Raw genomic sequence first — 24,522 nt, 5'->3', positions numbered from 1 at the left:
AAAGGTAAATGTGGTACCAGGGAACAACAGAGAGGTAAGCTCAACAGAGAAATGGAAGCTATTTTTTTTTTTAATTAGAAATTCTAAACCTGAAAACTACAATAATTAAAATGAAAAATTCACTAGATGGACTCAACAGCAGAATAGAGATGGCAGAAGGAGGAAGCAGTAAAAAGCATCGACTTACAAACTCAAACTTAACAGACCCAAAAAGAATACAAAGAGAAATACTCCTATGCAAGTCAAATTGCTGAAAGCCAAGGTAAAGAGAAAATCTTAAAAACAACATATATAGAGATGAGCTTCCTCCTTCTTAGAAACAATGATGGCCAGAAGACACTGGAAGTGTTTATCAAAGGGCTGAACGAAGAAAACCCCGTCAACCAAGAAGTCTACATCCAGCAAAATTATCTTTCGAAAGCAGAATGAAATAAAGACATCTTCAGATAATCAAAAACTGAAAGAGTTCTGTTGCCAGTTGACCTCCATTACAGAAGTAATCATGGAAGAAGTACTCAGATGTCAACACAGGTCTACAAGAGGAAATGAAAAATAAAAATAAATCCCATATAGTATCTATTTTTCTTTTCTCTTTTAAAGCCATATGACTACAGAAAGCAAAAACACAACATTGAATTGTTGGGTTTATAATTTCTTTGACAACTAGAGCACTAAGGAAGAAAAGTAATCTATTCTATGGTTCCCACATATTAGCTGAAGAAATTGAAAATTCTGAGTAAGCACTAAAACAATAATGCAAAAAGATAAGTAGAAAGTCAACAGAGGAATTAAAATAGAATACTAAAAAAAATTAGAGTAATGAAAAACAGAAAACAAATTGCAAAATACCAGGCCTAACTATAACCAAATCACAATTCACTTAAGTGGACTAAACAGTCTACAAAGAGAAAATGGAAGTTATGATACATGTATCATACAGTTCATACATGCAAACATTAACTTAAATACAAAAGTACTATGGGTGACATAGAAAACTTTGATTACTTATGTACTAATAAGTTATTTAATGCTGGGCAAGAAGAGTGGTACACAAAATTATAGTTTAAGATATATATAAAAGCACAAAAATGTTAAGAATTTAAAGTATTTAACTTACTTTATTTTCCAACCCTTCTACATTATTTTCTCTTCATAATAAAACAATAAACATTTTAAATAAATAAATCACAATAAATCTCTTGGAATAAATTCGTGAAGTGTTGATTTTGAAAAGGATTAGTCCTTAGCCTTTTAAAATTTGATACTGCACAATAAAAAAAATTGAAAAAATATTGACTGATAGATGCTAAAAAAATGAAATAAAGTAAAATTTGATACTCTAGGATGATGAGAGACTGAAATTTTCCCAAAATGTGTAGAGTGTTGACTCTATTTTGTATCAAGATTATAAACACTGGCCCTAACCGGTATAGCTCAGTTGGTTGGGCACTGTCCTGCAAAGCAAAAGGTTGCTGGTTCAATTCTGCTCGGGGCACACGCCTGGGTTGGGGCACATATGAGAAGCACCTAGCGATGTTTTCTTCCCTCTCTTTCCCCCTTCCTTCCTCTCTCTCTCAAAATCTTTTTTTTTAAATCTAAAAAAAAAAAAAAAAGATCATAAACACTGTTGTTACCTTGTGCCAGCACGGTGTTAGCTGCAATAATCAAAACTTAAGTCCTATCTTTGGATCTGCACTAAGGGCTCTCCTAGGTTGCTACTTTCTGAGAACTCTGTTTCTGCTTTTCTTATCTTCTCTCTGTACAACTTGCTGGCTATCTCTGGATCCACTTTTCCCAGTGTTCATTTCCCCTTCTAACCTGCCCTGCTTCTGGAAACCAGATAGCACATTTTTTTATAACTATGTATAAAGTGTAACTATACAGTCCCCAGTGCAGACGTGGTGAATCCCTTTGATGGAAAATCTTTTTGGTTGTCATGCTGTTGTTTTGCTTAATTACTGGATCAGCTTTGTTTATGATCAGCAAATCTGCCAAATGACTGAGATTGAAATAGGCGGGAGAGTATAGTAATTTCTCCAAGCCAAATCTATTATTTCTAGAAATGTATAGGTAAGCCAGTACTGAGAATAATTATCATGAAGCTTAATTTCAAAATAGTAAAGCCTGATTGTTTTACAGCTGAAACCATTAGGTTCTATAAAAAGAGGTAATATCTAGGCCCAATTATTCCACATGAACTAATCAGGATTCAAACTCAACAGTACTTTTATGTCTAAATTCCCTGTAGGATCTTAACAGACCACTTAATAAGCAACATATATGTTTGTCTTAATACCTGACATGCAAGCTTTTCATTAACATGCCTAGGTTTAACTCCAGCATCTAACACGGCTATGAGACGTGGGCAAGTTGCTATTAGCCTCTGAGTTTGTCTATCTGTAAACTACCTGGTTTGGAAGGTTATTGTGCTCAGACAACAGAGAGCTCCTGAAATATGGCAGCCGTTCAATAATAGGCAACTTCATCCAATTTAGTCTATAGCTGCCTAATGGTTAAAGCCAGATCTTTGGTCATTAGCGCTTGTCTACACAGAGGTACTTCAAAGTTGAGTGAAGAAAGTAACTGCGTGCTACTATCGTAGGAGCAACCAAAGTGTAAGACTCTCAACATGGCCTAGGACACTGGGTCTCAAACCTGACTTTCTGGGAATCACCAGAAAGGTTTTCAAAAGCTGCCTATACATTCTTTGGAAGAGAGAAGTCTAATTTTTCTCCAAGTGATTCTTTTAGAAATTTGGGAATCACTGGTCCCAAAGAAAAGGATAGGAAGACAAAGACCTAATTTCAAAAAAAGTCAGCCTCATAGCCCTGACCAGTGGTGTGTGGCTCAGTTGGTTGGGCATCATCCTGCAAACTGAAAGGTCACCAGTTCATTTCCACGTCAGGGCACATGCCTGGGTTGCTAGGTGCCCAGCTGGGGGTGGACAGGAGGCAATTGATCGGTGTTTCTCTTGCACACTGATGTTTCTCTCCCTCTCTTCCCCTCTCTCTAAAAATAAATAAGTAAAATCTTTAAATATTTCAGCTTTACCAAGTATTACTTATGTGGCTTTAGGCAAATCACAACCTTCCAAAATGAGACTGCTACCAAGACCTTCTGAAAACCCATGTCCTCCAAATGTAGATTTAAAGACCAAATATAGACATGTAGCTTAAGAGTGCTATAGAAACTAACTATTTATACCATATTAAGAAATTCGACACAGCCTTTCCAATTAAAGACCACATTTCAATTCTCAGACAGTTTAAAAAGATAAATTCCACTGATACAATAAACACTTCATTGAGGGCCTAATCTGTTCTAGAAACCTTTAAGAAAGAATCCCATGCAAAATTAGAAGAAATTTAAATGCTAATAATTTTAAACTAGTGGTGGCTACTGTGGAAGAAAAGAAGAGAAAGGAGGAATGAGGAAAGGAAAAAAGTTCCCTAAATAGTACTATATAATAGTAACCTCTGTGATGATGGAAATGTTCTAGATCTCCACTGTCCAATACAGTAGCCGTCAGCCATGTATGGGTACTGAGCATTTAAAATGTGACTCAAGTAACTGAACTGAATCTTAAATTGAATTTAAACTGTTTAACAGCCACATGTGACTAGCGGTTATAGTATTAAAAAACACAACCCCAGAACATTAGCAAGTTTAGGTCACACTTTTGGGAGACATGGATAGGGAAAGGCAGAAGAAATGGAAGAAAAAATTTAGCAAAATTCCATTTGTAAGAAACTTTCTTAGCCTTGGCTTGTGTGGATCAGGGGACTGAGAGCCAGGCCTGCAAACCGAAGGGTTGCCTGTTCAATTCCCAGTCAGGGCCATGCCTGGGTTGCGGGCCAGGTCTCCAGTAGGGGGACGCACGAGAGGCAACCACACATTGATGTTTCTCTCCCTCTCTTTCTCCCTCCCTTCCCGTGTCTAAAAATAAATAAATAATATCTTCAAAAAAATAAGAAACTTTCTTATATTTCTTTTTGAAGACTTTTCTACTAGGGAAAGATATATCCATAGAATGAAACTCAGGAGTCCAAATCTTTGGAAGTAACACCAACTGGCAGTAAGAATGTTACCAACCCTGGTTCTGCCAGTTAGTTACAGCCTTATAATTCTGTACAGGTTACTTAGCTCCTCTGTGCCTTAAACTCCAACTGTGCCAATTGGGGCAACTTGCCTGTCGAATGAACTACAGAGATTAAAGATAACAAATATAAGAGATAGAGTTTAAGATTCTTTGGTACTATATTAATTTATTAGAAAGAAACTAGTTATATTATTCAATATGCATTGCTTGAGAGTCAGCTATGTCAGATCTATACACAGGGCACTACAAACTTAATGACAAACAGCTGCAGACATAGTCTGCTTCTCATGCAGCCTTATGTCAGCTCCAGTTAACTGAACCGCATTAATACATATACTACCACTAAATGAAGTAAGAGCTTTAAGGAAAAAGGGGTTTGTTCTAGACCGGAGAACAATAATGCTTCCTCTCTCAGGAAATAAGGATTCAAGTGAAATATTTAAACTGAAAAGTTAACTGTGTGTATGAGGGGGCGGGGAGGAAGAGTTTGTGGATAGTATCACTAATGGCCAAAGGTATTATGCCATTGAGTAATTTTAACACTTAAGAACAAGTAGGCCAGAGCTAGACAGTGCAGGGCTAGTTTTAAGCCAAGGGATGACATAACCAATTTTGTTTTGAAAAGATCATCCTGGGTACAATAGTGATGGGAGGGCACAGTGAATTCAGGGAACCCAGTTAAAGGGCTATTGTAGGAGGGACAGGCCACAGCTGGGTCTAGGATGGCAGCGGTGAAGATGAAAGGAATATTTAGGAAATAGATGTGATAGAACTTGGTGATGGACTAGATATGGAGGAATAAAAGTGTCAAGGATGCCTCATAGGTTTCTCACTTGTACAATACGAAGAATGGTGGTACCATTCACAGAGACATAGGACCCACTGAAAGAAGGCTTGGGTTGTTTTGCTTCTGAAGGGGGAGGGAGGAAATCATAAGTTTGTGAGTCTGGAGTGCCTTTGAGATACAAAGCAACAATGTCCGGCAGGCACTGGATGCCTAAAACTCAGAAAAGGGGTATAGGTGGGAGACAAAATGTTGGGAGTCATTAGCCTACAGACAGATAATACAGCATAGGAAGAGAAGAAGCCAGAGGAAGAAAAAAAGCCAGAATCAAACCTTGAGGCTGGCTAAATTTAAAAATAAAGGAAACTACAAAAGCCACTGGCCTACAAGACACAGAGAAGGAGACGAAAAATGAAAAGACAGAGTGGTATTATGGAAGCCAAGGAAATGAGAAGACTTCAAAAGAACATCAAATGCTGCTGAAAGGTTGAATGCTGCTGGGGGGAGGCGGGAGGAGTGTGCTGGTATTGGTGATAAGGATGGAGGTGACTGGTGACTTTGACAAGAATTACTTAGGTAAAATGATGGGATAGAAGTCATCTTACAGCAGATGGTCATGGATCCTCTAAGTCTTCCTCCACTGGAGTAATGAAGCCTGCCCTACCTACCAAGCCACCTACCCTCCAAAATGATTTGCATACTAAACTCAAAGCTACATTGTTGAAGGAACCTATTCACACCAACCCAAAAAAGAACCATGCCAGTGGTTTTTAAACCTAAATGATTATCTAATTTGTGAATGTTCAGGAACAGCATAGTAAACATTTAAAGCAGAGAAATTTCTGAGCCCAAGGGCAATACAAACACACCATCCCATAATTAGCTTCTGCAGAGAGACAACACTCCGGCTAAGCTATTTTTGCTTTTCAGATTTTCCCCTTCTTCTAATTAGAAATCCCCGAGTTCTTTACCAGGACCGTAGTTTGCATGATGGCTTTAAGACAGCACTGGTACTGGATCTAGTGAAAAGCGTTAGAATAACAAAGCCACTGGCAGATGATAGCGTTCATGTCTTAAATAGAAAGCCAATTACTTTCTGTTTAAAAACATTGATATATTTTTAACTTCAGTATTTTAAGTAGTTTTCCTTGTTGTCCATCCCTCAACACTTTCACTTTGTGGAATCAATGTATTAGTTCCCCATCCCTTTGAAAAACTACTGATTTTCATGGCTTTACCTAAATTTGTAGCATAAAAGCACATTTTTATACAATTATTTAAATCCCATTTTCTTAAGTTCTTTTATTTCACTAACCAGTAGCTGCAATTTGGTGAGTGTTCAGCACACTGTAGAACTCATTTGTAAAGTGAAATCCAACTCTTGAGTCCACCTCCCAAACTTGCCCTATTTCCAAATCTGCTGACTCTATTCTAAACAGGGGAAAACCCTAGCATCAATTTTTCTATACACCCTCTCATCCAAACCATCAGCAAATCCCAACAATTCTACCTTCTAGACATATTCAGTGTGTGAACACCTCTAACTGTATCACACAGTATTACCTTAGTGCAAGTCCTATCATCTTGACTGAAATATTGCAATAGGCTTCTAACGAGTCTCCCAGCTTCCACCATTACCCCCTTATAGTGCATCCTCCACAGAGCAGACTGATATTTTAAAATGGTAAGTCAGATTGTCAAGTCTATGCTCAAAACCCTCCATGGCTCCCTACATCACTCAAGAGTAAAATCCCAAGTCTTCATCATGATCTACATGGTTCTCCAATATTTGTTCCTCACTACTGCTTTCACCGCTTCCCCTATCGCTCTCCCCTCCTCGCTCCAGCCCAGCTGGTCTCCCTGTTTCCCCGATTACTCCAGGCACACTCTCATCTCAGGGTCTTGGTGTTTGCAGCTCATTTGCCTAGAGTGTTCTTCCCCCCAGATACTTACACCCTTACTCCCTTCTAGTGTCTGCTCACCTATCAGAGAGGCTTTCTCTGACTCCTCCAAAACAGCCCCACCCCAGCCATCGCCTTCCACCCACCTTCAGTTATCTTCACAATTACATATGACCTGTCTGTTAATTGTGTGCTGCCAGTAAAATGAAAACCCCGTAACTCTGCTGTGTTCATGGCTGTATCCCCAGCACTCAGAATATTGCTGTTGGTACTCAATAAGGATTTGTTGAACAACCAAATTCATATTCATTTCACCTCAATGAATACTAATTAAATGGAACCAATTTGATTAGTACTACAGACTTTCCAAACATATATATAAAACATGTAATTAAAAATTAATGAAAACAAACACAACTTAATACATAACCAAGAAATATTATTTTAGTCCTTTAGATACCAATTGCACAGGACTGGAAATGTGAGCATGAAGACAAATATGCATAGAGGAGACATCAATCACGATGGCAGTGTACAGATGATTCTTCCACATTTAGGGAATGCATACAGTATTATGGATAAAACAGACTTAATCTCTGGTGACATGGGTTTGACAGGGTGAAGCCTCTGGCAAAACTGTGAAAATGTGGACTTTGCCACAGGCAAGCATTTCTTATCAGGGTCCCACCTTTACTCACTCCTGGAACTTCGATAGTCCCTAACCTCCGGGATGTGGCTCATCCTTGTTCCTCCAGGGTAACCTTTAAGAACTCAAGCTACATACTGAAGTAATCAGTAGTATGTGGAATTGCTTGCCGACGAATCAACACAGCCCAGTCAGAAGCAGCTATAGGAGTCAGGAGATAACATACTTAGGTTTCACGGAAAGTCCTTGTTAAGTGGGAGGAATTGTCCGTGCTGATACATTCAATGAACAAATCTTTATTAAGTACCTATTCTCTGTATGGAGATGAATGAGACACAGGTTCCGATCCCAGTGAAAGAGACGGTCATATCATACATCATCATGAGAATTCCTTCTCATTTCTCTGTTATGTAATCATCGCCCTCTCGGGAGGTCAAGGTAGACAGGTGATGGTGGTAATCCCCAACACATCCCCCTCAGCATCCCTGCCATTGCAGGGCCAGTCTGGGGGATAGGCAGGAAGAAAAAATAAGAAAGGGGAATTACTATGTTCTGGCATTAGGATCAGAAAAACCTGGTTGTGGAACCCTCTGCACAGCTTTCTTTCCTCCTTTTTATGTATTTTTTTTTTATTTTGAGGGTATATTTATTAAAGCTGGGAACAGTGAAATAAAGGAAGGGCTTAGGACAGAAGAAGCAACAGAAATAAGCCTAGGTAGTGCTCTGCTTTGGCTCCCCAGAACCTTTAGGAAAAAAGTGAGCCACACTGGGCTGTGTGTACTCACTGAGAAGTAACAGTCTCAGTGACAGACGTGAGCCAAAGCGGGGAAGAGTTAGAGAAAAGGGGGCCTTGGAGACAGGTTTGGGGGTTAGCCCAGGACAAGGGGCTGCTGCCCACTGCACCCCTGGTTGCAAGTCTCACAGGGACCCTTAGAACTTGAGAGAAAGAGAGCAGAGATACATGCCAAGAAAGAAAGGGGGAAGAAAGGTATGGGAGTGCTCCACAGGGAGCCTTCCCACACCACTTTCTGTGAGAGTGACATTAAGCAATGTCTTCAGCTTCTATGTGCCCATTTTATTATCACCATTATCATCATTTTATTTCCTAAGAAATAAATTTTAAAATTCGACAAGCTCATAAGACATAAAAGACACTTGATATAGATGCTCTCTCTAACTCCCTTTCAATTAATGAAAAAGGCTAAAAATAGGTCACTTACAAAGACCTGACATATCACCAACAAAAGGCTCCCAAGCTTTGGCCAAAGACAACTATGGTAAGGTAATGCTACCTTTTAAACTTGTTTTAATGACGCTTTAAATCCAGTAGGAGCTATTATGGATTGTCTACCCACCACACTCTTCCACATTCAATAATCATGCATTCCATCATACATGTTGAAGTTGTCCGTCAAATACATCTCTGTTTACCCTTCCTCTACATTTTTTCTTCTTGTAGGGGCAGGAATCACTAGTTTGGGTATTTTTAAAAAATACCTTTAAAAAAATCAATTACTGGCATTAGCTTTGAAGAGTTTCTGCTTTCTTTAAAACTTTTCTCTCAGTTTCCCTGACACTACTCTGCTAGCTATCTGTTTATGACCAGCCTACCAGCTTCGTAATCCCCTTTGCTAGTGTCTCCTCGAGCTCTAACGTACCTTTAGACATTCTGTGGGCTCAACCCCAGAGCCTACACCTGTTCTCTTATCTACTCACTCTCCTTAGGTAATTTCATCCACAACCTTAGACACTATATACATACATATACATATACACGAACACACACACATTTCTGCCCCCTCCCTCATAATGACTTATGGACTAAGATGTCTTACAGTCTACTCGAACAGAATTCTTTCTTTACCCACCCCCCCCAAAATCTATTCCTTCTCCAGTCTTTCTCACCTCAGGCAACAGTATTGCCATCTACTCGGCTGCTCAAGTCCAAAACCTGGGGATCAGCTTCTCTTTCACTCCAACATCCAACCTACCTACATCCAGTTCGGTCTGCCACCAAGGCTTATTTTCTGTACCCTTAACCACAGTAATAGCTTGGGTCTCCCTGCTTCCATTCTTGCCCCTGACAATCCATTCTCCACCCAGCAGCCAGAGATGTTAAAACAAAACAGATCATGTTGCTACCTCACACAAAATACTTCGATCACTTCTAACTACCTTTATAAGTAAAATCTTACACTGGCCTGCTTATAGTTCTTTGGATGTATCACTCTCTCACCTTATGACCTTCATATATGCTATTCCTTTGACCTGGAATGTTTTCCTAACCTATCAACTCATCCTTCAGGTTTCTGCTTTAATGTCACACTTCTTGAAAAAGGCCTCCCCAACCACAATTAAAATTAGGTCCTGTTATATCCTCACTAGCAGCCTATACTTCTCTTCCCTAGCACTGAAAATAAAAAGTTTGTGACTGTATTACATGTACAACTATTCGCTCAATGTGTGTTTAAACTGAGTCATTATCTGTTTCCCTAATCACTGCCTCATTCCACAGTGCCACATCCAAGCATCCACCAGCTCAGAAACTCCTCTCACCAGAAAATATTCGATGAACAGACAACTCATGAGTCCTGGCCCTAGAATGGCTGCATAATACAGCAAGATACACCATGGATATTTAACTATTCCCCTTCAGTTGGATTTTTAGGCAAAATGCTTTTAAAAATCACAGTGCTGGGCAATGAAAAGGATTCAAGTAGAAGAAAGATGAGTTCCCCTAAGTTTCTGACAGCTTGTGCTTTCACTTATTTTGTTCTTCCATAGTTCCTAGCACAGAGTCAGATTCAGGGTAGATCCTTAAGTATTTAGTGACCAAAGTAATACTACATGATAATCAATGAAGTGCTAGAATTAAATGTTATAAAATTTAAATATTATGGTTCACGGAGGGCTAGAAGCATTAGAAAAGATTTTAAGGAGATAGAACTCAATCTAGACGGGATGAAACACAACTTTTAGGATCTGCGCAACCAGTGCCATCACCCCTCCACCCACCCTTTTCCAACAGCGGTGTAGCCAGATCTGTACTCCTTAACACAAAAGTTTTCTTTAATCTACGTGCTAACTTCTAAGCAAAATTATCTTCAATATTATATTCTATGCTTAGTTAACCTAATAAGCATTTGGGGGGGGGGGGGGTTGGCCATAAAGGTCCTGAGTGGTAGAATATAAAAAACTACAAAGAATTCATTATACCACTTGTTGCATAAATGAAACTCTGAATACAACATTTTATATACTATATTCATCTAATAGTGTAGGAATTAAGAGGGTCTAAAATTGGAATCATGGAGATTAAATACTTTCTGAAGGGCTAATATAAGATCAAAACTGTAACTACACTAGCCATTATTTTTCAAGCACTGAATGAGCCTTTATCTGCGTTTTCTAGTCTTTACAATACCCCTGGAAGCTGAAAAAGCTGAGACTGAAAAGCTGGGTGACTTCAACTCCTATACAACTTACATTACAGGTGTTCTTTTTTAGACACTGTAAACTGACCCAATAATGCTAAAACAAACAAACAAACAAAAAACCCAAAGTTTTTGAGAACTTCAAATGCCTTGTTACTGAGAAAATTTAATTTAAAATAACAACACTTTCTTAGGAAGCATACAAGCTCAAGGAATATAACATTCTTCAACTTAAAAAGCCTTTCTAGAACTTATGGGTAAATATAAAGGGCTTCACTGCTAAACTACTCAGCTTTGGTGAAATAAACCTGGTATTTTCAATAATAAAAGTTCTCTCAAAAAAAAAAAAAAGGAAAATTACCAGGTACACATCAACTTTATAAAGATTTTAAGTTTTGAAGGGAAAAAAATAATAGATTTGAGAGAAACTACCAGAGTATAAGTAACTATTATGAAAACTGTTTTTCTTCTAATACGACAAATTACCACAGCAGAATAACAAAAGAGTACTATTATCCAAAGCTAAATGATGTCAGGCTTCTATTCAATAATCTGTAAGCGTTGAGAGAATTATTTCAAACTGTATGAATGTTACATTATCAAACATTGGGACAAATACATTCTTGTATGGAACGACTATATGAGATCAAATAATCATATCAAGAAGAAATTTCATACTTCTGTATTTAAACTTGTCCACACTGTGATCTTTTCAACCTGTACAGTACCAACTCTGCATTCAACAAATTCCATCGATGTGGTCATTAGACAGTGTAAAAGCAAACTTCAAGTAATCCCAACCCATAAAAAAGTTAAATATTAATTGAATTTCAAAAGCATCAATGTTGTCTCGAAATAACAATTTGTACCATAAAGAAATAAAAGGTAAAAGTCTTATATGGCCATAAAATAGAATTACAGAAACAACATAGAGATGATTTTCTGTTCACAAAGTGTTAACTACTTATGCAGGACCCCAGAAAGTCTTTCTGGACTTCCTCCAGAGAAAAAACACTCACTCTCTCAGTATCTATCTCTCTCTCTCTCTCTCTCCCCCCCCTCCCTCCCCCACTCTGCGCCCCCTCCCCCGCCTTTTGTAATAGTCCTCTCCCAAAAGGTTTACATTAAAAATGGATTTATGCCATTATCAGGAAAAGCATGTCCCAAGATTTATGATCTTTGCATATTCAAGAGTGCAGGAATTGAGTTTTAATAATTCATGGACCACAAACACACTGTTACGATTTTTTCCTTCAAACACTAAGTTCCCACTCCTGGGACCCCTAATGGGTGTACATAAGCCCTACAATACAACCTTTAACGCAGATGGAGGTGTGCTCTTCTCTACGGACTGACGTCCTCACCTATACCTCCTGCACACTCCCTTCCCAGGGTCCTCACCTATACCTCCTGCACACTCCCTTCCCAGGGTCCAGAAGCGTAACTCATTCAAAGGAATGGTAATTGTTAAGCTCGGGTGTGAAACCAGCGTAGACGAGCAACATAACTGGATGAGGAAAGTTGTTAAATGCAGTCTCTCCCATATCACGTAACTAGTCTAACCCGCTGCAAACTTTCAAGAGATTAAGTTACATTCCTCTGCAATTCCACCCTTGACAGCTGAATCCAGAGATGCCAGCAAGTCGTGCGCGTCCATTCCCGCCACCTCACCGGTGGAGAGCCAGCGGCCACATCCCGCGGTCGGCGCGAACCAGTGGTTGGGGAAGGAGGGAGGGCCAGGAGAGCTCACCTTTTCCAGCTCGTCGTGAAGCTCCGCTAGGCTGGGCCGGAGCAACTTCTCGCCCAGCTGCGCTACAGTGTGCCGGTAGTGGTCGATCCTGGGCACGGCGTCCATGGTGTTGTGGCCGAAGGTGCGCAGGTAGTAGGTATTGGTGTGGGTGTCATAGTAGTAGTGCTGGTGGTGCCCACTGCCGCCGCCGCCGCCCGAGTGCAGGCTGCTGCCCTCGCTCAGCACTGTGTCCCCACCGTTCTGGAAGCTCACGTTGGGTCCGTCGCCTCCGACCCCCGCTGCATCCGACAGGCTCTCCTCCGCTGAAGAAGAGGCAGCCGGGTCCACGAAGTTCACACGAAAGCGGCCCTTGGCTTCCTCGCTGCCTTTCGCCGGCGCGCTTTCGCCGACTGCTTTCCCGTCCACGGAGGTTTCCTTGTTCCCGGTCCCAACACCAGATGCAGCCGCCGCGGCTGCTGCTCGCCCCGCGTTCTCGGAAACCAAGTCCACCTGGAAGCGGCTCTGGCTCGGGGTGGGCCCCAGGGGTCTGCCCAGTCCGTCCCCGGCCGCCGCGGCGCCCTCGCCGCGGACCCCGCCGCCGCCCCGGCTAGCGGCCGCAGCATCCTCGGGCACCGAGGGCACGGCCGCGCCGGGCAGGTCCACTCCGGGGGCGGCTTGGGCGGCTAGCGCGGCGGCTGGCGGCGTCTCTCCTACCCCAGACAGCCTAGGGGCGCCGGAGGAGGGCGCCGTAGGCCTCGGCTCCATCCCCGCCCGACCCTCGGCGGAGCCGGAGAGCCCGGAGGACGTCGCGGGCTACACGCCCTCCGCAGCCGCAACGCCAGATGAGGGAGTCGCTCTCCCGGTTGCCGGCTCCGTCCGTCCGCAACCGAGTCAGCGCGAGAGTGCAGCCGGCGCGGGGCGGGCCCCGCTGTTTAAAGCCTCGGCGGGGCCACGGCAGTGGCGGCTCTAGCTGCAGCACGCGGGAGGCGGGGCCCGCGGCTCCTCCACCCCTCAGCCCGCCCACCCGCGGTCCCGCAGTGACGCTCGGCGGACGCTTCCCCGGCGGCCCGGCCCTCCTGGGGTCCTGCGCGACCCCGCGCGAGAGCGGCCCGCGCAGGGATTGTGTCCAGCCACTCCGCGGCGGGCTCCGGGGAGCTCGAGCAGCGCGATCGACGGGCAGCAGCGCACCGCCTGACTGCTGTCGCCGGGAAGATCTCCGCGCCGCTACCTCCTCTTCCGTCGCCCTCCTCCCACTCCTCCACCTCCTTCCCCCGCCCCGCTCTGCGGAGATGAGAAGCAGGCACCCCGGCCGCCCTCTCTCCCCGCCCCTAGGGCTGCGCGTCTACAGCACGGTAGCCGGAGCCACCGCAGACCTGGCTGCCGACGGCGCTCGGCGCGGCTGGCGAATGGGCGTGCGGGCCCCGTTTCAGCGCACGCGGATTGCTGATGCTCCCGCGGCAGCTGCCACCACCCCGGCAGCTCTAGAGGATCTAGACCGCTGGCTTTTTTTTTTTTTTTTTTTTTTTTTAAAGTTCTGAGCTCGCAGTCCTTAGGCTGAGCAGGCGAGATCTCGCGAGATGCTGCAGGGCTACACGGCCGCTTCCCCTCAGGCGCGTGGTACCCGCGGTAGTGCTGGAGTGACCGGCTGCCTGGGGTTCCGCCGGGTGATGCCGGGGGCTTTCCTGTCCCTCCCGCAGGTGCTTCCGGAGTTGCGGGCGAGGTTCGCCGCTTGGCGAGGCCTGTTGGGAGCTCCAGCCCGCCGCGACGCCCGCACACACTCCAGGCCTGAGCTTAAGGGGAGGCAGGATTTCCTCTGCCGCTTTTAAGGCTGTAAACTCGCCCGCCTGGCAGCGTTAGATTTGCATAACCAGAGACTAATCCCAGTCGTGATGCAGTGGGTGTGTCCACACTTCGATGACACCTTTGTTTTAAAAGCTGTGATGTTTGAAGGTGAGCAGGGAGTTTAGTTGTAATACCTTATTGTTTCATGACGATTTTTAACTTGAGGCATTTCTAAAAATGCTGGGAAGCTCAGAAATGAATATGAGAGCAGTAACTAACCTGAAGCTTTCAGCATGGTGTAGGTTGTGAAGAATTCCTGTGTTAATTAAAACAGAAAGGTACTCATCTGCAGGTCAGTTTTTTTCTAATGTAAAACATAGGAGATAATAATTATTTTGCAACATGCTTAGCAGAATCCATTTTTAACCTAAATTCTACCCCACAGCCCTACAGGAAAACAGATAACAATGAATGGCTTCTTAGATCACTTGCCTGTATTTATATTTATATATTTTTGTATTTTATTTGTGGGGATAAACACCGTCCTTTGCCGAACCCTTGAAGTGTGGCAGGGTTTGCAGAGCTGTTTGGAAATAGTCCTGTTAAGAAAACTGCAACCAGGTAGTTCTCAAAAAATTGTTGTAACCATTTGCTTATTTGACTTGCACAGCTTTTCATCTCATTTTATTATCTCTGTTGTAAAGATGGAGAGGGGAGAGAACCGCTCTTGGATCATGTAGGCACAGTTTCTAAATTCCTTCTTGCACATTAGTGATATTAGCAAAAAACAGAAGAGGCCAGAAAAATCAGGTGGTCCTTTAGGCAATGCTGTTTCTACTAGGGGATTTCTGTCTTGGTAGTTGATCTGTGTGGTACCTCTTAGCTCCAAAGCTAATTAGATAGCTATTGGAATTCAACATTCATTGAACTGCACAAACAGTAAGCATCTACTATGAGGTGCTCTGTGTTCCGGGAATATATAGCCATGAGCAAAACAGACAGTGCCTTCTCTCCTGGAGTTCATTGTCCAGGGAGAAAGGGAGGGGGGCAATAAACGATAAATAGATAAAGTATTTAGCATGCTGTAGGAAGATAGAAATACCTAGGAAAATAGAGTATGCTTGGAGTGCTAAGGAAAAGGGAATAGGAGAGGTATGTGAAATGGAGGTGGTAAAATTTTTCATGGGATGGCCCCTCTGAGAAGGTGACATTTGAGTGAGGAAGTGGGTGATGCAAATATTTGGGAAAAGAATATTCCAAGCAGAATAAAAACGAAAAGGTGACAGCACGTCTGACATGTTCATGGAATTTCATGGAGGCCAGTGTAGCTTAAGTTGCTTAAGGGATGGAGAAATCGAAGGTGATTAGGTCAGAGAGCTTACGGATTGGGAGTAGGAAAGACCAAACGGTGTAGGACTTCTGAGGCTATTGGAAGGACTTTTGACTTTTACTCCGAGTGGGACAGTGTATTAGTCAACTTGGGCTGCCCTGACAAAATATAGACTGGGTGACTGAAAAAGAAATTTATTTTCTTACAGTTCTAGAGGCTAGAATGTGAGAGCAGGGCGCCAGTATGGCCACGTTTTGGTGACGGGTTGCAGAGTGTCCCCTCATTGTGTGGTCACGTTGAAGACAGAACTCAGGTATCTCTTCTTATAAGGAAACAAGGAGATTGTTAAGAGGTAATAAAAAATTCAGGAAGCGATGATGTGGCTTTGACCATGATGGGTAGCAGTTGAAATGTTTGAAAAGTAGTTGAATTCTGAGGAGGCAATAGAATTTTCTGATGGATATGGAGTGTGAATGAGAATCCAAGGGTTTTGGCCTGAACAACTAGAAAAATGATATTGCCGTTTTCTTAGATAAGGAAATGGTAAGTGGAGCAACTTTGGGTGGGGGGAATTTCAGGAGATGTCATTTGGAGAAAATAAATAAATGTGTAGTAATAATAAATAGTAGTCACGTATAAAAAGGTGTAAGTACAAACTGAGAAATTCCAGGGCAGAGAGGAACATAGTACTATGAGATTGTAAAATAGAGGGACCAGACTTAGGGAGGAAGTGACTTTTCAGCTGAAGTCTGAAGGTTGATTAGGATTAAACTATAACTTGCAGGCCTTTTTCCAAAAAAGGGAAACGTTATGGCAAAAGCCCTCTTGGAGTGGACATGACCTGTCTAAGGAGCTTGAAGCCAGTTTGGTTAAAGCATAGTAATTAGATAAGAAATGGATGAGTCTGCTTTTTTTTTTTAAAGACTTAATTTATTTATTCTTAGAGAGAGGGGGAGGGAGAAGGAAAGGGGGGGGAGAAAAATCAGTGTGAGAGAGAAACATCAATGGGTTGCCTCTCAGAAGCCCTCAATTGGGGGCCTGGCCCACAACCCAGGCATGTGCCCCGACTGGGAATCAAACTAGCAACCTTTCAGTTCGCAGGCCAGTGCTCAATCCATTGAGCCACAACCTGGTGTCTGTCTATTCTAAGAGCCCTATAAAACCATTAATAGGTTTCCAGGGAGAGAGGAAGGCATGTGATTAGATTTATATTTATTATAAAAAGTCTCTTTTGTGTGAAGAAGATTGGAAAGGAGGAAGAATAAGCATGAAAAGACAGGATACAATTTCAGTAATCCATCCACGAGATGTTAATAACACTAGAAACTAACATTTATAGGGAACTTAATGTCCTGGATACTGTGCTAAACTCTACATTCATAATTTTATTTTATTCTTAGGACACTGAAGAAAGTCATATTATTTCTCCCATTTTACAGATGAAAAGCTTGGTTAAGAAACAAAGGTTGAGTAACTTCTCTAAAGTCATTCAGCCAAAACCAAGATTTGAATCCAGGGTGACTTCTCCACTAATCAAGCTATAAGAGTTTGGATTATAGAGGTGGGGAGATGAGGAAGGAGAAAAATCTGAGAAATAACTCAAAGAACTTGGAGATAGATAGAAGGAATGAGAGAGAATAAGGGATAAATGAGTTTTGTAATTTACCTGGGGTTAAATGGTCGTGACGTGAGTGAGAGAGAACATTCTAAAACTAGGTTTGGAGATAAATATGTGAGTTTCATTCTTGGGCGTATTAGGCTGAGGTATCTTCAAGATACCAAGTGGAAAAGTAAAAAAAGTACTTAACTACATGGGCTTTGTGCTTAGAGGAGAAGTTTGTGTAAGAAAGTACAGATGTGGAGGCCTTCTGCAAATAGATGATAACTGACACCACGGATGTGTCGACATAAGCAAAGTCCAAACCTGTAGAGAATTTTTGTATGAGTTTATTTAAGATCCAAACTGATGACATATGCCAGGGAGCAAGATCTCAAATACTCCATAGAATGACAGTTTTCCAGCTGCTTTTATGCATTTGAATTACAGATATGTAAGGAACAGGACGTGTAGGTGGGAGACAGTAAGGTGGGATTGGATTACAGCTTAGTTAACAAGATTATGTGCTCTCGTGAGGGTGGAGTGTTTCAAAGGTGTGGTAACCTAGAGGCACCAAAACCAGGGACAGGGCCTGCTTAAAGCAAAGATAAACCTTTTATTAAAAAGTTACCTGCCTGGGGCAGTGACCACCCACCACAACCTGCCCGGTTAGGAATTCAGGATCAGATCACCCTGTCAGGTTACTTTCCACTCGATTTTTCGTCCAGACAGTCACTCAGGGACGGTATGGAGCAGCAGGGCACGGTAGAACTTTGTGCGATGATGGAAATGTTCTGTCACCGCCCCGCCCTATGTGATAGCCACAACCCACCTGAAATGCTGAGTGCAACCCAGGAAATGAATTTTTAGTTTAATTAATTTTATTTTAAGTTTATTAAATAGCCCCATAGGCTAGTGGCTACCATATTAAGCATTATAGGTATAGAGTTGGGAAGAAAGCCTAGGGCCTAGTGTTGTGTCGTTCCAATGTTTCATGACTACGTAAAAGGAGGAGTGGCCTGAGGGATGAGAACACAACCAGATGGAGGCATTTTTGAAGTAGGATTAGCTGAGTTAAATTGGACCAAGAGGTAGAAAAGGATACAAGGTGAATATATCATATTGAATTTAGTAACATGTATTAGCCAATATGATAGGAGGGTACTGGGAAGGAGAGCAAGGGTTCCGGGAGATAAAGTCCAAATGTGCGTATGAGACTCATAGAAACACTCAGGAGAGGTCTCCTTTTAGTTCAGTCAGCAAACGTTTGGTTACTAGTTTCACCCTGTATCAGTTTAGAGACTGACCTTGAGGCAGAGATTCATCAATGCCATGGTGAAGTACCTAGGTCATTTTGCCATTTTCCTTTTTTTTTTTTTTTGGCCAAAAAGTCAGCCTTTGGCAATATATGTTTCAGTGAACTCAGTACTATGTATTGAATGTATTTAGAATTTTGTAACTAGAAGGGAACTTAATTTCAAAATGCTAAAAGGAGATATTAATTATATCAGACCTACAACTTTTCACATCTGTAGCGTTAGAACATATGAAAACCATGTAATGCCTTTAACATCATCTCTCTTTTTTTTTCTAATAATGAATTTAATGTGCTATGCTTAGATTTTGCCTGCTTATGGTTTTCCTTTTTCACTAACATACAGATTAGGTCAGTGGTATTTCCATTAAGAAATAAAGTGATTATCTTATCATGGAAAAAAAAGTTACCAAGAGAAACTTGTTTATGCTGTGTCATAATTTTGTTTTCTTACCTAAGTCCCAACTATATTCTTCTTTAATTAAAAATATTATAAACATTTTAAAGTTGGTCATAGAATTTTTAAAAATCTGACTTTTTCTATAATACTTAAGTTCATATTTGTGAATTATGCCTTTCAAAAAAGACAGCCCAAGGTTTTATTGAGTTTGAATCTTATCCAAGCAGTAGCTCATGACAAATGCAGCTAAAATAAATGTAATCTCTGTCTTCTCATTCCTCGCTTCTACCAGAATGTATGTCATAAAGCTAGTCAAGGAGCTCTCTTCCACTCAGATGTTACATTGGAAAGGTTACCTTCCATCTCCACTGGTGTACTTTTTACACTTCGAACCCTGCAGGCTGTGAACATTTGCAAACTTTAAAACTGTTATCAAATGTTAGTATATAAAGTAAATACTTATACAAAATAGCTCACTAGTTGCAGTCATGGTGTCCAAAGCCAGACTGCCTGGATTTGAACCTCAGTTCTACTACTAGTTAATGGTCAAGGGAACTTAGGCTAATGTGGCCTCTGTGTCTCAGTTCCTCTCCTGAAAGAGAGTGATAATGGTGGTACTGCCTCACAGAGTTCTGAGGATTACATGAATTACTGCCCTTACGGTGCTTAGAAGAGGGCCTGAAAAACAGTAAGCCCTAATGTAAGTAAACATTAAGTAAGTGTTTAAAACTTTTAATACTGTATTCAGAATAAGAAATAGTTCTAAGATAAACCTTTGAAAAAATTTTTTGCGGCTGTCCTGTTTTTAAATTTTGCTTTTTGTTTTGTTTTTGAGAGGCATGTAAGTGAAGTTTTGAGTACTAGGTAGACTATTTTTTTCTGTTAAGAGATTTTGGATTTTTAAACATTTTTTATTTATTGATTTTAGAGACAGAGAAAGAAAAAAAGCCATAGGTTTATTGTTCCACTTATATATGCATTCGTCGGTTGCTTCTTAATGTGCCTTGACTGGGGATCAAACCCACAACCCTGGCGCACTGCGAGGATGTTCTGTCCAGCTGAGCTCTATCCAAACTCTCAGCCAGGGCAGAAATTTTGGATTTTTAAAGTAGTTGTTAAATGATTAATATCATTTTGCTACCATGTTTTTGGTAGATGGAGCAACAGTCTAGACTGAGGGTTTTTTTCTTATTCACCTTAAATTCATTGTTGTCTTCTACTCTACTCTTTAATGATTTGTTACTAAAACCATTACATACTAACTGTATTTTACATACTAAAATATGCTATAGGAATGTTCTGTCTGCATTCACTATATTACATTTTACTTTCTAAAAAATAGAGGTTTAAAACACATGCCAACACTTACAAAAAACACATACCTTAATAATTAGTTTAATTATCACCTTTATGGACTCAAATATTGTAGTGTATCCCGTAACTAAATTATATACCTACATTTTCCTGACTATTAATGAAAAATACCTAATTTTTTATTCTCTATTACATTTCTTAATGATTAATTCATGTTTTTGCTTTTTTTTTCTTTGTTTTAATTATATTTTATTGATTATGCTATTGCATTTGTCCCAATCCACCCACTACCCCCAATGGAGTGGTGCAATCCCCGCACCATTGTTCATGTCCATGGGTCGTGCATGTAAGTTTTTTGGCTATTCCATTTCCTATACTGTACTTTACATCCCCATGGCTATTCTGTAACTACTTATTTGTACTTCTTTATCCCCTCACCTCTTCATCCATTTCCCACACTCCCCTCCCACCTGACAACCATCAAAACGCTCTCTATATCCATGATTCTGTCTCTAGTTTGCCTAGTTTGTTTTTTAGATTCAGTTGTTGATAGATATGTATTTATTTACATTTACTGTTCACAGTTTTGATTTTCTTTTTTTTAAATAAGTCAGTTTTACATTTCATATAATAATGGTCCGGTGAAGATGAAGTCCCTTAATTTTTTCTTGTCTGGGAAGCTCTTTATCTGCCCTTTAATTCTAAATAATAGCTTTGCTGGTTTGAGCAATCTTGGCTATAGGGCCCTGCTTTTCATGACTTTGAATATTTTTGGTTTTTTAGATTTTGTTTATTTATTGAGAGAGAGGAAGGGAGGGAGAAAGTCAGGGAGAGAAAGATCAATGTGCAAGAGAGAAACGTCCATTGGTTGCCTCTCCCAAGCCCCCAACCAGGGACCTGGCCTACAACCTAGGAATGTGCCCTGACTGGGAATCGAACTGGCAACCTTTCGGTTCACAGGCCAGCATTCAATCCACTGAGCCACATCAGCCAGGGCCATGACATTAAATATTTCTTGCCAATCCCTTCTAGCCAGTTAAGTTTACTTTGGGAAATCAGCTGACAGTCTTATGGGAACTCCCCTGTAGGTAACTAACTACTTTTCTCTTGCTGCTTTTAAGATTCTCTCTTTATCTGGCCCTGGCTGGTGTGGCTCAGTGGACTGAGCTCCAGCCTGTGAACCAAAGGGTTGACATTTCGGTTCCCAGTCAGTGTACATGTATAGGTTGTGGGACAGGTCCCCAGTAGGGGACATGTGAGAGGCAACCACACATCGATGTTTCTCTCCCTCTCTTTCTCCTTCCCTTCCCCTCTCTCTGAAAATAAATAAATAAAATCATTAGAAAAAGATTCTCTCTTTATATTTAACCTTTGGCATTTTAATTATGATGTATCCTGGAGTGGGGCTCTTTGCATCCATCTGGTTTGGGACTCTGTGCTTCCTGGACTTGCATGTCTATTTCCTTCATCAAATTAGGAAAGTTTTCCTTCATTACTTTTTCCAATAGATTTCCAATTTCTTGCTCTTTCTCTTCTTCTTCTGGAATCCCTGTGATGTGAATGTTGGAGTGCTTGAAGTTGTCCCAGAAGCTGCTTACACTATCCTCATTTTTTTGGATTCCTTTCGCGTGTTGTTTTGATTAGTTGGTTTTTGCTTCCTTATGTTCCAAATCATTGATTTCATTTTCAACTTCATTCACTCTACTGTTTTTTCCCTGTAAATTGTCCTTCATTTCAATTAGTGTATCCTTCATTTCTGACTGGATGTTTTTCACGCTGTTGAAGTTCTCAATTCTTTTTTTTTAAACTTTTTTCTTTTTCTTTTGTTTTTAATTTTTATTTATTTTTAAAGAGCAGGGGAGAGACAAAGAGAGTGAGGGAAACATCAGTGTGTGAGAAACACCTACTGGTTGCCTCTCACACACCCCTAACCAGGGACCTGGCCCACAACCCAGGCATATGCTCTGGCTGGAAATTGAACTTGCAGCCTTTTGGTTTGCAGGCCAACGCCAGCCAGGGCTCACTGAGCATTCTTATAACTGGTGTTTTGAACTCTGCACCTGATAGATTGCATATCTCCACTTTGTTTCATTCTTTTTCTGGAGTTTTGATCTGCTCTTTCATTTGGGGCATTTCCTTTTGGAGGCATTTTGGCAGCCTCCCTGTGTTTGTTTCTGTGTATCAGGTAGAGCTGCTATGACTCCCTGTCTCGGTAGCGTAACCTAATGTAGTAGGTGTCCTGTAGGGTCCAGTGGCACAGCCCCCCCTACTGCACAGCTGGGTACTTGAGGTGTGCCCTTTGTATGGGCGGAGTACGTCCTCCTTTTGTAGTTGAGCCTTGGTTGCTCTTGGCAGGTCAATGGGAGGGATTTACCCAGGCCATTCAGCTGCAAGGACTGGCTGTGACCACTGACCATCAACCTCCACCCTCTGTGGAGGATCAGCTGTGCAGAGGCAGGGTGGAGGTGCTCTCTAGTGGTCTGTAGCTGTGCACTGGGTGTGAAGGCTCTGGGGATTCCTGGGTGGTGCAGGCCAAGGTCAGCCCTCACCTGTGTTTTGCCTGGGGCCACTCTGCCTGAGCTATAAAGCAATCTGAGATGGCTGCTACTTGGGTTGGGCTTGGAGATTCTCAGGCAAAGCCAAGCTGAGAATCTAGTTTGGTTGCTGCTAGTGCTGGGCTTGGGGCCACTTAGCAAGAGGTATGGGGGCTGAGTGCTCCCTGAGGCCGGCTGTTGCTCGTTTGAAAGGATTTAGGAAGTTGTGAAGCATAAGCCAATACTAGCCATTCTAATGGAAAAGCCACTGTTAACAGCTGTAAATTGGATGGGATTGAGCCTCAGGGGATCTCCAGGGAGGGGCAAACAGTGTTAGCCAGGTTGATGGAGTCTCAGATATAGCACCCATCTGCTGGCTCTTTGGCTTTTTAGGGAAAGGTTCAGAAAAGGGATAGTGGCCTCTGTTCGCTTTAGTGTCTGGGAGAAAGCTGTCCCCAGCTCTCACTTGGACGCCAGACACTTCAGTTCCTGTATACCACTAGTGCCTTTCAGCTACTACCCCAGTCCTGGAGCTCAGAGGGAAGTGAGTCTAAGTCCATGTGTGGGTTTTTAAGGGGAACTGCTTGGGACTCCAGAATTTTCTTCCACCAACTCTATCCTTGTTGGGTTTTGCAGCCAGAAGTTATGGGGGCTTAACTTCCTGGCACTGGAACCCTGGGTATGGGGCTGGAACTCTCACTCCCGAGATAATGCCTCCTGAATTTTTATCCACCACACGTGAATAAAGGCTCTGCCCCTCCACCAGTCTGGATGGATGTGATTTCTTTAATTCTGTAGTTGTCGGACTTCCATTCAACTCTGTTCCTGACGGTTCTGAGTGGTGGTCTGTAATTTGGTTGTAATTTTGATGTGGTTGTGTGACGAGGTGAGCCATGTTTACCTATGCCACCAGAAAGCTTTTCTCCATGTTTTCACCTTTGAAAAGCTGTAAGTATTGTATAATTGAGAAGTCATCTTGTAATTAAGATGCCTGAAATTCAAAAAGCCATAAACATGGAAGTGATCCTAAAGGATTATGTAGTAAATCCCTACTCTAAAGAATAATTATTCTACTGACACTTAAAGAAAAACAAAGCATTTTTTTCTTTAACATATTCTAATGGTTACAAGTCGTTACAGCCATAGTATTACACTTAAAGACATGTAATATACTTAAAGAACAAGACGTTCTTTCTAATGGCTAAACAAAATTATTTCTCTAACAATCTAATTTTTTTGCTTTTTGTTCTGTTCTTGAGAGGTTATGGTAACCCATTAAATGTAAGGTTATTTTTGGTTTTATATTCTAAATGATTTCCTCTTGCATGTCATTATACAACCCACCTTCTAAGTACATAATTATTTTTATTACTTTCCTTTGGACTCTTTCCAAGTAATTTTATTCTTCCTTTAAATGTGGGCCAAAACAATTAGTTTCAATATTCCAGTTAAAAAACAACAACAACAACTGATAATTATAAAGGTAAAGACAGATTTTTTTTTTTTTTACAGTGCAAGAAATTGTTTTTACTTAAAACTGGGCTACCACATCTGACTGAGACTCTGGCCCCTGCTATCAACTCTTCTGATTAGCCAAAAAGCTTTTTTGTTTTTTTAAAGAAATTTGAACTAGAAGTCCAACTCTATTTTAACCAAT

The 24,522-nt window shown here is 41.5% G+C and overlaps 1 protein-coding gene and 1 long non-coding RNA gene across 3 annotated transcripts in view; one reads left to right on the top strand and one right to left on the bottom strand.

The window, feature by feature from the left end:
* The window catches only part of SLC12A2 (solute carrier family 12 member 2), a 91,467-nt gene extending 77,906 nt beyond the window's left edge, over window positions 1-13,561 (bottom strand). For both annotated transcript variants that reach the window (XM_024571619.4, XM_053910876.2), the window contains exon 1: window positions 12,615-13,561. In XM_024571619.4, coding sequence (XP_024427387.3) covers window positions 12,615-13,358 — 744 coding nt within the window. In that variant the 5' untranslated portion in view covers window positions 13,359-13,561. The remainder of the gene's footprint in view (window positions 1-12,614) is intronic.
* A 609-nt stretch (window positions 13,562-14,170) lies between these two features.
* LOC139440280 (uncharacterized) overlaps window positions 14,171-24,522 on the top strand; it is a 61,734-nt gene continuing 51,382 nt past the window's right edge. The window contains exon 1 of the long non-coding RNA XR_011650379.1: window positions 14,171-14,543. This is a non-coding gene — a long non-coding RNA (uncharacterized lncRNA). The remainder of the gene's footprint in view (window positions 14,544-24,522) is intronic.

The sequence above is a fragment of the Desmodus rotundus genome, chromosome 1, assembly GCF_022682495.2.
Source record: "Desmodus rotundus isolate HL8 chromosome 1, HLdesRot8A.1, whole genome shotgun sequence".
NCBI classification, from domain to species: Eukaryota; Metazoa; Chordata; class Mammalia; order Chiroptera; family Phyllostomidae; genus Desmodus; species Desmodus rotundus.
Note: the sequence above shows the minus strand (reverse complement) of the source record. Positions and strands in the feature narration are given on the sequence as shown.